Genomic DNA, 15,571 nt, shown 5'->3' on the forward strand with positions numbered 1-15,571 from the left:
TACAACAAAGTAGGGGAAAGGTAAAATTCCAGTCAATTAAGGTTGAGACCGTCAAGAAACGGCAATGGCGAACAATTCCGTTCCAAACATCAAAACCGAGAAAAGAAAATGTAATTGGGTGTAAAAATGAATGATTTGTGATTAACGTAAAAAACAAAGAAGGGAAAACGCAAACAAAAGTTGATCTTATAGTCACGTTATTTCCCCCTAAATGAACGTCACAAACATCTAAATCGACAAAACTGTACTTTATAATTCAAATATATATATATTTTTAAATAAGGCTGCTATATCTGGTTTGTGAAGAATGTAAACAACAAAGTAGGTGAAAGGTAAGAAACTTCCAGTCAGGACGAATGTAGGGGGGACAACTGTGCCTGAAAACGAGAAGAAGAAGACGCTACGTGCCTGAAGGACCTTAAAGAGTTTCGGTGAGGCGCCTGTTTAAAAACTATCTACAGCTTACTTATGTACGTTTCTTGCTTCCGTTTTTATTCTGCACAACGCTTGGTCCGTTCAAATCGTGTTTGTTGAGAGTTGTAGTTTGTGTTTGTTTTGTTTTTTTCTGCGGCTCCTGCCTTCACCGCTTCAAGGGATATGTTGTCACTCTTTGCCAAGTCCGCTCTCTCAACATGTAAGTCATCAATGTGCTCTGTTGCGTTTTCCAAACGTCACATATTAAGTGCTAATGCAGGCCAGCTAACAATTGCTGTGTTTTAATTTGCTGTTATTGGCTTGGGGGTGGGGGTGTTAGTGACTATTTGTGTGAAGGTTCACGTTGAAACTGACACAAAGAGGACGTCATGGTTGGTTTAATGGGCAACACGGTCCAGTCATATTGAGTTGCTGTGTTTGGAATCACGCCCCCTCCACTTTTTCGTGCCCTATATTGTTATGTAGTGCTGTACGAATGTGTAGCTAGTCCCACAATACATCTTGAAAAGTAGTGAACCAGAGTGAACAATGATTGTCAAATGTATCACATGGTGCATTGCGCCGATACAGAAAACTGATTTTGTGTTTTCAAGACAAATTCATGAGTTATAGCATGAAAATAGCTTTAATATAAGTAGAGCAGCAAAGATGGCCATAAAGTGGTTATTTTGTATTAATTTTGTAAATTACACTTATCTTAAAACAATATTATGTTATTCAACTGTATTATTTTGTGTCTTATACAAAAAAAATCCACAAGCTGACATTGATCCAGTGTGTTGTTGTCATGTAATAGCAATGATGTGAAAGAAATGGCCCGCCCGCCTGAGAAGTGTTCCAAAACAAATTTTAATATGGCTGATGTATATGATCTGTATAGTCCATTGTATAAAAATTAGGTTTTACACGATCAGGATTTTTGGGACCGATCGACGAGTTAAAAAACAAAACAAGATGGAGCAGTATGTCTATTTAAATGACATTTACAGTTTATACTTATGTAATGCATACTAAGTATCTTCAAAAATATTCTCTAGTCAGGTTATGTATTCTAATCAGTCAGGTCAAACCAACATTACAACATGACAGAAATAATGGGTGCCAACTTACTGTAGTTAAAATAATTTAATAATTTATGTAATTAAATTACTTCACACACACTGAAACTTTAGAGCATAACGTTTTGTTGGCTGCTTGTGAGCGGTATCGTATTAAAAGTACATGAACATACCTCAAGCAATCCTTGAACGAACGTCTTCTGCTGAGCACCGGTGACCATCACCTCCACACGTTTTCCCCCATTTTGGTCTTTTTTGACTAACACAATACACGCGCGATCTATTGTTGTTGTTATGGCCGTGGTAATGAGTGTATCTGGTTTTGTTTCATTTGACAAAGCACAGTGATCGAAAATGAGGTCAAAAGACACACGGAAAGGCTAAAAATAAACTAGCTGTTGGATTCAAATATACTGTATACGACGGCGACGCAGTGTAAATGTCTTCGGATCCGCGAATTATGAGATTAAAGTCGAGCAGCCAATCAGGATAAAATGCTAATTATTGGCCGATACCGATCAAGCCGATCAGATCGGTGTTAAGTCTAATAAAAATCCCAGGTAGTGATTCTCATAGTGTGATTGATACTAGTACTATTAGTGGTAGGGAAAACAATCACTGCCCAAGTAGTACAGTTCAGTTGTATTTAACTTTGTGGTAAAGTACATGCATTTAATTTTAGTCTTTTAATCTTACTACTAATACATTACTACTTACTACTAATACATTTAAATTCATTTATTATCTAAGTAAATTTTTTAATGACTTTCTTTTTTTAATAGACAGGGGATCCGGGCCCTGCAGCCAAACAGTCATCCGGGCCATGTCGTCGTCCGGCGGTACCACCGCCCCGTACACCACCCTGGCCATCAGCCGTCCAGCACAGGCGGTCACACATGTGGAACTCCACCGTCCCAACAAGCGCAATGCCATGAATAAAGCTTTCTGGAGGCAGGAATCACTTTAATATTTTTTTTAAAAAGATGATATAACTCAGGGAGAGCCCTAAACTCATACGAGATGGGGAAAATCTTTTTGATTGTTGCAACAATATATAGTTAACATGCTCAAAAAATTCTAATTAATAATATGACTATCATTCCTGGACAGTTGTGGAAGTAAATCAAGAGCAGATTCTCTAGAAATGGTAAATTAGAGCACATCAGGTGTTGCAGTGTCTTGCGACGGTGTTGCCCATTTGCTTACCCAGAAGGCCAAGTTGTTTGCGGTAATTATCTAAAACAAAACAAAAAATTGTGTTTCATGCACCAAATCGTTGAATGAATATCTCTGGCTTTGTGATTCAAAACTGAGCATGATTTTCTTCACGACCACATTTGTAATCTCCCTCAGTGAGATGGTGGACTGTTTTAACGAGATCTCGGGTGACCCGGACTGCAGAGTGGTGGTGGTCTCTGCCGCAGGGAAGGTCTTCACAGCAGGTATTACAAGTTTTGTTTCAAAGTTGAATCTTTTTATGTGGATTTCAGAACAAATTAAATTCTCTCTGCGTGTGTGTTTTCGTCCAGGAATTGATCTGGTGGACATGGCTGCTGACGTGCTGCAGCCCGACGGCGACGACACGGCCCGAATTTCTTGGAACCTCAGAAAGACCATCAGCAAGTATCAGGACACGTTCTCAGTCATCGAGACGGTAGTCACACTTATGATTGCCTATGTATTATTATTGTTATTAAATACTTTATGAATAAATAATTTTCTTGCTGTAGTGTCCAAAGCCAGTCGTGGTAGCTGTCCATGGAGCCTGTGTGGGAGGAGGTAGGATAATGTCATCACATTCAAACATTAAAATTAATTTAAAATTAGATAGACACTTTATTCATCCCATTAGGGAAATTGAATTGTCATAACAGCAATATTTACACATGAAAAAAACCCAAAGAGCAGCATTGAGGAGAGATTAAAAGAAATTTAAATCTAATATAAACAAGGAAAAAATGAAGAAGATTAAGATGTTGGTGTGTGGTACCGTAATTTCTCGTGTATAATGCAAATTCTGGACCAATAATTGGACCATTTAAAACCTCAAATGCTCTTTGCCAGGTGTGGACCTGATTACCGCCTGTGACATCCGCCTATGCACCCAGGATGCCTGGTTCCAAGTCAAGGTATTAGAATATCACATAGCATCCCTCACTCACTCAGCCACACCCCTTAAAGGGGCACACCCAACACATAAATACTACAGTATGTACAATAATTACACTTTATAAAACAAGTATATTTCTTTCATAGTATATTTTATTTTATGTTTTGTGGAAAAAAGATGCTATATTTAGTAGACATAAAAAGTCTCCACACCCCTGTTCAAATGCCAGGTTTTTGTGATATAAAAACACAAATAGTTTCTTATTTCAAAAAGATTTTCACCATTGTGACCTACAACCTGTCTAAATTAAAAAAATAATAATCTTAGAGTTTTGAAAGTACAACTGAATGGCTGAAATATTTCCATTGCATAAGTGTGCACACCCTCTTATAACTGGGATGTGGCTGTTCAGAATTAACCAATCAAATTTAAACTCATGGTAAATGGGAATCAGTAAACATTTGCCCCCATTTAAAGTGCTTCCGATTAACCCCAAATAAAGTTCAGCTGTTCGAGTAGACTTTAGACTGACCGCCTAAAGACACTGGAATATGACTGTAGGCTTCATGAGAAAAAGGCTAAATCTAAGAACATTTCTGCATACTCTGTAAGAAACAATCCAAATAATTTCAATGTAGAAATTAAGTAGCAACTGGCCGGCTGAAAAGTATTTTCCTGCATATTCACTGAATTTGCATGATTTTGTATTTGTGAATTGAACAAATTATTTTACTGTTCTGTCATATTCAAATTTCTTGAGACTAACCTGTGCAAGGATGTCCTCAAAAATGTCACACTTTGACTGGCCATTACTGATGTTATGTTTTGATTTAGGTGTTTATTGAAATTAATAAGTTAAATCAAAGACAATATCACAACATTTAATAATAAAGGCAAAAAAGGAAACGAGTCAAACCAAAAATTACTTGAGTAATGGCAAGTCAAAGCATGAGTCATTTTTGGGGGAGAAGACCTGTACAGTATTATGCTTGAGGTTGGAACTATGACACAGGAAGTGGACATCGGGCTGGCGGCGGACGTCGGAACCCTGCAAAGGCTCCCAAAAGTCATTGGCAGCCGCAGGTAAATGACTCGTTATCGCACAGGGAATTAATATGGTGAGCCCCCGTTCATTGTGGGCGATACATTCCAGACCCACACGTTATAGGTGATAATCCACAATATAGAGAAACTACATACTACAAGTATATATTTCAACAAAAAATAAAGGCATAAAAATGTGTATAAATAGATAAATATCCATCCATCCATTTTCTGAGCCGCTTCTCCTCACTAGGCTCGCGGGCGTGCTGGAGCCTATCCCAGCTATCATCGGGCAGGAGGCGGGGTCCACCCTGAACTGGTTGCCAGCCAATTGCAGGGCACGTCCAAACAACCAACCGTTTGCACTCACATTCACACCTACGGGCAATTTAGAGTCTCTAATTCATGCATGTTTTGCGGCTGTGGGAGGAAACCGCAGTGCCCGGAGAAAACCCACGCAGTCACGGGGAGAACATGCAAACTCCACACAGGCGGGGCCGGGGATTTAACCCGGGTCCTCAGAACTGTGAGGCTGATGCTCTAACCAGTCTCCACCGTGCCGCATAGATAAATATAAATAATAATAATAATAATACTGTTCCCCTCCTTGAGCCCTCACCTTATCGTGGTGGAGGGCTTTGTGTGTCCCAATGATCCGAGGAGCTAAATTGTCTGGGGATTTATACCCTGGCAGGGTCACCCGTGACAAACAGGACCTAGGTGAGGGACCAGACAAAGCACGGCTAAAAGACCCCTTACGATGACGACAAACTACGGACTCACTTTTCCCTTGCCCGGACGCAGGTCACCGGGCCCCCCCTCTGGAGCCAGGCCTGGAGGTGGAGCTCGAAGGCGAGCACCTGGTGGCCGGGCCTGCACACATGGGGACCGGCCGGGCACAGCCCGAAAGGGTAACGTGGGTCCCCCTTACCATGGGCTCACCACCTGTGGGAGGGGCCTTAGGGGTCAGGTGCAGTGCGAGCTGGGCGTTGGCCGAAGGCAGGGACCTTGGCGAACCAATCCCCAGCTACAGAAATCCCCGGCTCTAGGGACGTGGAATGTCACCTCTCTGGCAGGGAAAGAGCCTGAGCTGCTGTCTGAGGTCGAGAAGTTCCGACTAGATATAGTCTGACACGCCTCCACACACAGGTTGGGCTCTGGTACCAGTCCTCTTGAGAGGGGTTGGACTCTCTTCCACTCTGGAGTTGGATGGAATAATACTGTTGATGTGGCATGTGTGTTGTGATTACCAGTAGATAGCAGTAACGCCTAAAATGTGGAGTTCCAAAGCCAGTTATGCTGAGAATGGAAATCCTGCAAAACAGTTTAAATGTTAATTATTTTATATACATTGACTTTTTACTTCATTTTAATCAATATTACATTCAAGCAAGAAAAAAAGTGCTATTTCCGTGATAGACAAGTATACGTTTTGAAGGAACCTGTGTTTTAAAATCCCCTAATTTCCGTGGTTCCAAGCGTGTTCGTTTTCGTGAAAGAACGTTGTTCACAACAATGTATAAAAAGCAACCAATTTATTCCTGACAGAGGAGTCTATACATTTTGCAGAGCTCTGGGTTCATAACTACCCTATCCTATCCTTAGCAGATACAGTAGTAGAACAAAACTATCTGACTCTACCCCAGACTTATACAATGTTTCAAACAGGCCGGTGTGGAATCGCTGTCGTCTGATTGGTCCGTAATCTGACGTCATCGTTGTTTGGCCAAATGATGACTATCTGATCTGGGTCCAGACGTCGCCTGTCGATATCTCCTGCATACAATGTTTATAGTGGCTCCCCGCCGTTCCTTTCTTCTTTTGCCATCTGTCTCCAAATACCCCCTGATGGGGGCCACATACCCCCCGCTGGGGGCCTTCCTGCAATATACTCCTATACTCCAATACACATTCTCTTCCAAACTAGTTAGAATTACATATTAGAATATAAAGTATTCTATATTCCCTTCAGTTTCACATAAAGAAATGAAAAATTTAAACGGTGATATAGTGGGCGGCACGTTGGACGACTGGTTAGCGCAATTGCCTCACAATTCTGAGAACCCGGGTTCAAATCTGGCCTCGCCTGTGTGGAGTTTGCATGTTCTCCCCGTTCTTTTGTGGGTTTTCTCCGGGTACTCCGGTTTACTCCCACATCCCAAAAACATGCACGGTAGGTTAATTGAAGACTCTGAAATGCCCGTAGGTATGAATGTGAGTGCGAATGGTTGTTTGTTTATATTTGCCCTGCGATTGGCTGGCGACCAGTTCAGGGTGTAACCCGCCTCTCAGCCGGCGATAGCTGGGATAGGCTCCAGGACGCCTGCGACCCTAATGAGGATAAGCGGAACAGAAGATGAATGAATGAATGAACCAATTTATTGATAATTGAGTAAAATAAAATAGTAAATACATTTGAATGAATCTATTTTGGGGTGCTGGTTTAACTCCTACAACAAATATTGCAGTAGTCTTGCTAATGAAAATGCAGGATCGGCCCTGATTAAAGAAGAGAGTCGGGCTCATGTTGCTTGTGGGCCAGGATTTGGTTATTTGTTTATATGTGCCTTGCAATTGGCTGGCAACCAGTTCAGGGTGTACCCCGCCTCCTGCCCGCAGGAGACAGGGATAGGACGCTGGGATAGGCTCCAGCATAACCGCGAGGATAAGCGGTGTGGAAAATTAATGGATGGGTGATATAGTAGGGCTGCGGTAGGTGAACCGCAATATGGCAGGGGAACAATGTAAATGATGACATTTGATATATAAATGTGTTTACTGTTTTTATTTTTCTCCAGCCTGGTGAACGAGCTGGCTCTGACGGCGCGGAAGATGTACGCCGACGAGGCCCTGAACAGCGGACTTGTCAGGTAAACATTGTTTGTAAATAAGTCAAGGTACAAATGTACTTGTACGGGACCTCAACCTAGATATCAAGGATATGGACTAAATGCTCCAGTGGCTTTCCATATTGATCGGATGCAAGTGGGTTGGGCCTTTCTCTTTCTGTGTCCAGCCGAGTGTTTGCAGACAAGGAGGCCATGATGGCAGGCGCGCTGGAGATGGCCGGGGAGGTGGCCGCCCGCAGCCCTGTGGCCGTGCAGGGCACCAAAGTCAACTTGATCTACTCCCGAGACCACAGTGTAGCGGAGGGACTCAACTACATGGTAAGGAAATTACCACGTCAGCCAAGCCTGGGCAAACTTTAGTGCTCAGGGGCCACACTTTATTTCTTTATTTGATGGATGGGTCATCTCATTCTAAATGAGGTAAAAAGAAAAAAGTACTTCCAATGCGCATGTAAAATAGTTAAACTAACTCCTTTTAAACTAACTCCTTTTTAAAAACATTTTTGGCATACTATTTTGAATACAAATATATAATGCAGGTAGTTTACTTGAATAATATGATTCACTCGTTCTTTTATTTTAATGAAATTGAATTACAGTATACTTATTTACCTAGTTATTTAATAAAATACAGTTGAATGTCTAATTGTTTACGAATCCTTTTTTATCAAGAAATTAATAATAATCACCCTATTATTTAATACAATAAAACATTTTAAATATGTATCTATGAGTTTAATCATAATTCTCATCTGAAAGTTATTTTTTTTATTCTAAACCAATTCATTAAAATAAAATGTGTGTGGATAATTTACTTTCTTACGATGTATTATTTAGAAATGTAATTTTATTCTAATAAACCAGTTATTTAATAAAATAAATTTCAAAATTATTAAAATGTGTGTGGAATAGTTATATTTAATAAATAGTTCACTTGTTTTTTTTATTTTAATTAAAGTGAATTTTAGTTACCCCAATAACTTAATAAAATAGATTTATGTGGTTTACATTAATATAAAATATTTTATTTATTTTAATTAAATATTTAATTATCCAAATATTAAATACAATAAATAGTTCAAATCTTATTGGATAATACTTTACTACCAATATTGTTTTAATTACATTTAATTATTCAATTACAAGTATTTCATAAAATAGGTAAATAGTTCAAATGTGTGTGTGTACAGTGGGGCAAAACAAGTATTTAGTCAGCCACCAATTGTGCAAATTCTCCCACTTAAGAAGATGAAAGAGGCCTGTAATTTTCTCACCTATGAGAGACAAAATGAGGGGAAAAAAATGACATTTTATGAATCACATTGTGTGGTTTTTAAAGAATTTATTAGAAAATTATGGGGGAAAATAAGTATTTGGTCAACTACAATCAAGCAAAATTTCTGGCTTTAATGTAAATGCACAATCGGCCCTGATTAAAGAAGGGCTCATGTGGCTTGTGGGCCAGAGTTTGCCCACCCCTGACGTAAATCAATATAAGGGTGTCAGCGTGGCACTCTATTCTGATTTTCTATTCTTTTTCTTTGTTTCTAGGCTACGTGGAACATGAGCATGCTTCAGACTCAAGATGTGATGAAATCCGCTCAGGCCTCCATGGAAAAGAAGAGTATCAAAAGTGTAACGTTCTCCAAACTCTGAACAGAGCTCAGTACATCCACCGAACAAGCTCTTCTTTTCGGAACAGTATTTCTCAAACTAGGGTCTCCGGACTGGCTTTAAAGGGGTGTCCAAAGAGCCAACATCATTACTAAACTAAAAAAAAAAATAATAATGTGTGCATCTCATGAATCATGTGACTTGGTGCTCATTTTCTTTAACCAGTTTGTAAATGTTGCATAATTAAGCTGAAAAGTGCACTTCTGGCAAACGACAGCCAAATTCAGTGGCCTGACTTTGCAATCGAGTCTATATTTATCATTGTAAAATACATATGTACATGAATGTTTATATTAATCTCTTAAACGCTTCTGAAAGTTCAGAGACTTAAGCTTTTTCTCCCCAACAACTTAAAACTGATGTCTTTAGAAATCTGTAACATATGGAACGCTCAGACAAAAGCTTTGTATTACTTATTTTGGATTACTTTGGTGCCATGGAACTATGTTGAAGTAAGTTGAGGAGCTTCCTGTTTTGCTTTGCCGCCATCAATCGGCAATCATTAAACTTTTGGGAGGGACGTCAATAACTTTCTATTCATGGCAGGGCACTGTTTCTAAACACTGCTTTTTGCCGTGAGAGTTTGCGGTCTTGTGTAAAGTGCACTAATGTCTATGTCAGTGACTCTCAAAGTGTGGTGGGGGTATGCAGGCTCCCTCTAGTGGTAACTGAAGAATCACTCCCCAAGTTCAGGTCAGTTGCAGATGACTTAAATATGGGTTTAATCTTTTAAGAACTCATTGTTTTTAAACTTTTATCTGCAATACATTTTAATTTAATCATTGAAGTACAGTTCTTGTTTTCCTACATTTAAGCAGTGTTAATGATAATATTAAATTTGCTTACAATAATATTAAATACTAATTAGGCCTACTACAATAATGTTGGTCCATTCATTTTCTGAGCCGCTTCTCCTCACTAGGGTCGCGGGCGTGCTGGAGCCTATCCCAGCTATCATCGGGCAGGAGGCGGGGTACACCCTGAACTGGTTGCCAGCCAATTCCAGGGCACATAGAAACAAACAACCATTTGCACTCACATTCACACCTACGGGCAATTTTGAGTCTCCAATTCATGCATGTTTTTGGGATGTGGGAGGAAACCGGAGTGCCCGGAGAAACCCCACGCAGGCACGGGGAGAACATGCAAACTCTACACAGGCGGGGACGGAGGATTGAACCCTGGTCCTCAGAACTGTGAGGCAGACGCACTAACCAGTTGCTCACCGTGCCGCCTAAACACATTCAGTAGTATGAAAATTATGTTTATATGTAGCTACTCACAATTTGTACTGTACTTACTAATTGTGGAACGCACTTTTGTCAACGACTTTATTATCAGCGTGATCGTAATCCAAAGTGATACAATACAGCAGACCTATAACGCACCTGGTATCTTCTTGCCCCTATTCTTTCGTCATGCCCGCAAATGTCTCCATGCTTTTTTTTTTTTTTTTTTAAATCTCCACAACTGACCGCAAGCAATGGCACTTCACTTCTTCTCCATTCACCAGTTGGCATTATATTTTAGGTGCTACTTCCTACTAAGGAGGAAAAGAGACGCTCTCTTTTTTGTGTGCCTATAAACCAAAACAAAAGGTTCGACAATTATCATAAACCGTCTCACCTTTCCTAGCTGTACTAAAAAGTTCACAATCACATAATTTTTATTTTTCATTGTCCCAAACCAGTCTATGAAACTGAAATGTTTGGCCAGCTAGCTAAACTGTTAAATTAGCTGACCTATCTTTGTGAGTTTTGTAGTGACGGATGAAGTTCGACGTTGTTGTTGTTGTGTCTTTAATGTGCGAGTTCCAAACCATGCAGGTTGCCATCCTCTTTTTGCAGACTTAATCATGTTAGTCAAACATAATCCTTGACTTGTGTTATCTTTGGAGTTCCTTCCATCTGTCATGGTCTGTGTTTTGTTTTAGTTTTCCTGTGTCCCATGTTTTTCATGTATTGTGTGCTCATTTAGTTATTGGGTCCAAGGTCTCATCAACCTTCTACCTTGTGTCGAGCAATCAGCTCCCTCCAGCCGCTCGTGTCTTGTCCAGGTGTGGCTCGTTGTCTCGTCAATTTGTGTGTATTTAGTTCCCTGGTTTTTTTCAGTCCTTGTCAGTTCATTGTCACTGTCTGTCATGTCGTAGTCACCTGTAGTTTCATTAGTCATGTCTGGTTTCCAGTTTTAGGTTTATTCAAGTGTTTGTTTGTTACTTTGATTATCAATTTTGGGACTTGGTTTAGTTAGCTTTTTCTATGATTCTTGTTTGCCTTTGATTTGGAATTAAATATAATTTTTGAGACTTCTGCCTTACCTCCCTGCTTCCCTGCACTTGGGTCCTCCACGTTTTGCCTTGCCTTCAAAAAAAAAAAAAAAACACGTGACACCATCGTTTATGAAGGTGGCTACTTCACACTGGCAAGTGTGCTACAATGCAGACTATGTTGACCTCTAAAATGATTGTTTCTGTCCAAAAAAAAGGCAAACTGTCTTAATGCAGATTTCCAACTCTTAACAAGATGACTTCTCAAGGCATGCAGTTCAAGTCAAAGTAAAGTCAAGTTTCTTTGCTACTAAGTCTAAAGTCAAGTCAGGTCTTGCGTATTTGGCAAGCAAGTCATAACTGGCAACTCAAGTCAAGTAATTGAGAAGGGATTCGGAAGTGGATCCTTGAGGCGTACTGGCAGGTCGTCGAGACAGGGAGTGTGCGGCAGGTGGTGGCGTGAGCAAGTGGATGGCTTGACGGCGTAGTGGGAGAGGTCAGCAAAGTGGGGAACACGGAAGGAGCACTGAGGACAAAGATAAAAAATATTGTGAGGACTGGCGTAGCTTATGTGTAAGTAGAGAGCCGGTCTACCACTGGTGAACGTTAATACTCTGCCAGTGGAGTCTTGGCTCTGGGAGGCTTAAATGCAGGTAATGAAGGCTGATTGACAACAGGTGCGTGGCCGAGGTGGTGCTGATTACTGGGAAGAGATGGAGAGAGGGTGGGCGACGAGCACAAAGAGCCACCCAAGCGGCAACAAAAGAACTGCAGGGCACAGCTCATGACAGTACCCCCCTCTCAACGGACGCCTCCTGGCATCCTGCCCGGCTTCCCAGGGTGAGCCTCGTAAATATCACTAACCAGGGAGTCATCAAGAATCAGCTTGCGGGAGATCCAGGAGCGTTCCTCCGGACCATACCCTTCCCTGTCCTCCAGGAACTGGTCACCCCTGCCCCTGTGCCTCACGTCAAGGATCCGCGAGAGGGTGAAAGCTGGATGGTTGTTGATGACACGGGGGGCCCCAGTGGTGGGGCCCTCATTAGAGTTTTGAAGACTGCGGGGACGTTGGTTAATCCGAACGGCATGACCAGGTATTTTAAGTGTCCGAGGGGGGTATTGAAAGCGGTTTTCCATTCGTCCCCTTCTCTGATACAGATAAGATGATAGGCATTGCGTAGGTCCAATTTGGTAAATATCTGGGCATCACAGAGGGGTTCAAAAAAAGGGTCAATGAGGGCTAGTGGAGATTTATTTTTAACAGTGATGTCATTGAGTTCTCGGTAGTTGATGCTGAGGCGGCCCCAGCCCCCACGGGAAACGAAGAAGGCCGAATTAGTCCAGAAGCCAGGGAGTCACGGATATAATCTTATATTGCCTTATTCTCAGAGCGGGAAAGGTTGAAGAGACTGCTGGAAGGGAGAGGGGCGACTGGCAGAAGATCGATTGCACAGTCATAAGCGTGGGGAAAGGGGGAGAAATTGCCAGAGCCTTACTGAAAACTGGGGAAAGGTCATGATATTCTTCCAGCACTCAGGAGAGGTCGACTGGTGTGACAGGTCGTTGAGGTTTGCTGGAGGTTGGCATGGCGGAATGCAGACGGTGTGAATGGTCGTGAGGACTCCACCCGATGATAGCCAAGTGGGTCCAGTCTATAGCAGTGGTGTGCTTTTTGAGCCAAGGAATTCCGAGGACTAACAGGGTCTCAAGAAGGTATAACGAATAACGGAATGTCCTCACGGTGGTTTTGAGATTAGTAAAGTAAACTGAGCTGTTTGGTGGGTGACAGGGCAGATGAGTCACCCATCCAGGGCAGTGACTTTTTTGGGTGCCTGGAGTGGTTTGAGAGGGAGTTGGAGCTGATTTGCCAATCCCTCATGAATAAAATTATCATCTGTGCCGGAGTCAATGAGGGCAATAACGTGTGTTGTGTATGGCACCAAGAATACATGTGCGAACGGTCAAACGGGAGGGAGAGCTTGGGGCAGTGGTAGTTTGGCTCCCTACGGCGCTCTCGGGTCATGGTGAGCCTTGTCATTTGGGTCTCAAGGGGCATGTGGAAATGAAATGGCCAGATTTGCCACAATAAATGTACAGTCACTGGGGGACACGGCGTTGGTGTTGCCGAGTTGTAGGGGCTCATCTGGCGCGATGGGGGGGTGACAAGGAGGCGGTTGGAGGTTCAGAAGGAAGCGAGGTGCTGCCGGCGCAATGCTCATGAGGGATACCACTTTACGCGCTCTAAGCGCCTTCTCACGTGCTCTTTCCCACAACCAGTTGTCCAAACGGATGGACAAGAGATAAGGTCCTCGAGGGAGGAGGGCTCGTCCGGGGCGGCAAGCCAATCTTTGAGCCGTTCTGAAAGCCTGTTTAAAAAAATACCCCTTAGCGCAGCGTCATCCCACCCACATTCACCCGCAAGTATCCTGAATTCTATAGAGTACTAGAGCCCTGAGTAAGCGTGAGGAGGCGTAGGGTGGCTTCCCTGCCCTGAATGGGGTGATCAAAAAGTTTCGGGTGTTCAGCAGAAAAGGAAGTGAATGATGCAAGAGTTGTGCCATAATGCAGTTGCCCATTTCGCTGCTTTTCCGCGTAGGAGGTTAGTTACGTATGCCATTTTGGATTGTTTGGTGGGGTAATTTAACAGTTGTAGATTGAATACCAGGGAGCAATTGAGGAGGAATTGACTGCATGCACCTAGGTCCCCGGAGTAGGGCTTTGGCGGAGGAACATGAGGCTCTTTGTACAATGGTGAAATGGATCGGAGGCTGCGGGCTCAGAAGGAGTACTTACGGGAGGGTGGGCGGACTGCAATTTGGAAAGTAGGGAAACTTGTTGCGTGAGAGTGGTCAAAGATTCCATAATCTCCTGGAGAGGTTTATCCTGTCTTCCTATATGAGCGCCTTGGTGGGTGAGTGCTTGTCTTTAACGCCTCTGGGGTTGCTGGGTCCATGGTGGCCAGAGTATTCTGTCACAATGCGATTTTAACTGGACCCAGAAGCAGGCGGAGGCTGAAGATGATTTGTGGAGAATGGTTTATTGAGAAGGGATTCGGCGGTGGATCCTTGTGGCGTACTGGCGGGTCGTCGAGACAGGGAGCATGCGGCAGGTGGTGGCGTGAGCAAGTGGATGGCTTGACGGCGTGGTGGAAAAGCTCAGTGAGGCGGGGAGGAAGAGGTCAGCGAGGCGGGGAACACAGAAGGAGCACTGAGGACAAGGAAGAACATAGAGATCAGAAATATTGCGAGGACAGGCGTAGCTTATGTGTAAGTAGCGAGCCGGTGTACCACGGATGAACGTTAATTCTCTGGCAATGGAGTCTTTGATCTGGCAGGCTTAAACGCAGGTGATGAAGGCTGATTGACAACAGGTGCGCGACCGAGGTGGTGCTGATTACTGGGAAGAGCGAGGGCGAGAGGGGCGCAAAGCGCCACCTAAGCTCCAACAGCAGAACTGCAGGGCACAGCTCATGACATACACTGTATATTACGTATATTAAACATGCATATATTACAAGGAATAAAATGTACATAGTGTCCAGTGCTTCTCTGCATTATTATATGTTTACGCATTTAAAAGGTGTTGAAGAGTATAGAAAGAGTTTAAAAGAGTATGGTAGCGGTTAATTGGAGTGTGGGAATGATTAATGAGAGTCTGGGGAGGTTCATAGAGCTTTAAAAATATGTATACATTTTTTTTTTTTTTAATCTGGTCATTACTTCATTGACTTTACCTATTGCGGGGGTGGTCCGGAACTTAACCTCTGCTATAAACAATGGATTACTGTATTCATTACCAACCTACCTTTTCTGATTTGTTATTATATAAAGAGACCTGAAATAATTAACTTCAATCAAAAATACTTTAAATAATGGTGTTGATTTTAAAGATTTTGGGTTGTCAATGTGAAACTTTCCCAAAAAAATATAAAGGTTGACAATAGTACAGTTTTTTCTTTTTATATTTCGACTGAACGAGAGTGATATTTATATATATATATATATATATTATATATCTGAAAAACTGATGGTTTTGGAGGTGTGAGGTTTCTGCCCGGCACTCACGAGCTGTTAGTTGGGTACATATTGTGTTGTACTTTTAAATGTAATTTTACTGTACTATTTTTTTATTTATT

General features: G+C 42.1%; 1 protein-coding gene across 3 annotated transcripts; it reads left to right on the forward strand.

Moving 5' to 3' along the window:
- Positions 1-326: 326 nt before the first annotated feature.
- On the forward strand, positions 327-9,492 carry ech1 (enoyl CoA hydratase 1, peroxisomal). 3 transcript variants are annotated; one of them, XM_061682701.1, is made up of 11 exons: positions 440-470; positions 594-634; positions 2,276-2,444; positions 2,847-2,935; positions 3,023-3,147; positions 3,224-3,272; positions 3,558-3,622; positions 4,616-4,686; positions 7,446-7,517; positions 7,664-7,814; positions 9,048-9,250. In XM_061682701.1, coding segments are annotated over exons 1-11 (939 nt in total). In that variant the 5' UTR covers positions 440-468; the 3' UTR covers positions 9,153-9,250. The 3 variants fall into 3 exon arrangements, with proteins under 3 accessions (XP_061538684.1, XP_061538686.1, XP_061538685.1); XM_061682700.1 differs by lacking the exons at positions 440-470; positions 4,616-4,686 and adding an exon at positions 327-431 and having other exon boundaries at positions 9,048-9,492; XM_061682702.1 differs by lacking the exons at positions 440-470; positions 594-634; positions 4,616-4,686 and adding an exon at positions 333-431 and having other exon boundaries at positions 9,048-9,492.
- Positions 9,493-15,571: the final 6,079 nt, after the last annotated feature.

This window comes from Phycodurus eques, chromosome 7 (assembly GCF_024500275.1).
Source record: "Phycodurus eques isolate BA_2022a chromosome 7, UOR_Pequ_1.1, whole genome shotgun sequence".
In the NCBI taxonomy this organism is placed as follows: domain Eukaryota; kingdom Metazoa; phylum Chordata; class Actinopteri; order Syngnathiformes; family Syngnathidae; genus Phycodurus; species Phycodurus eques.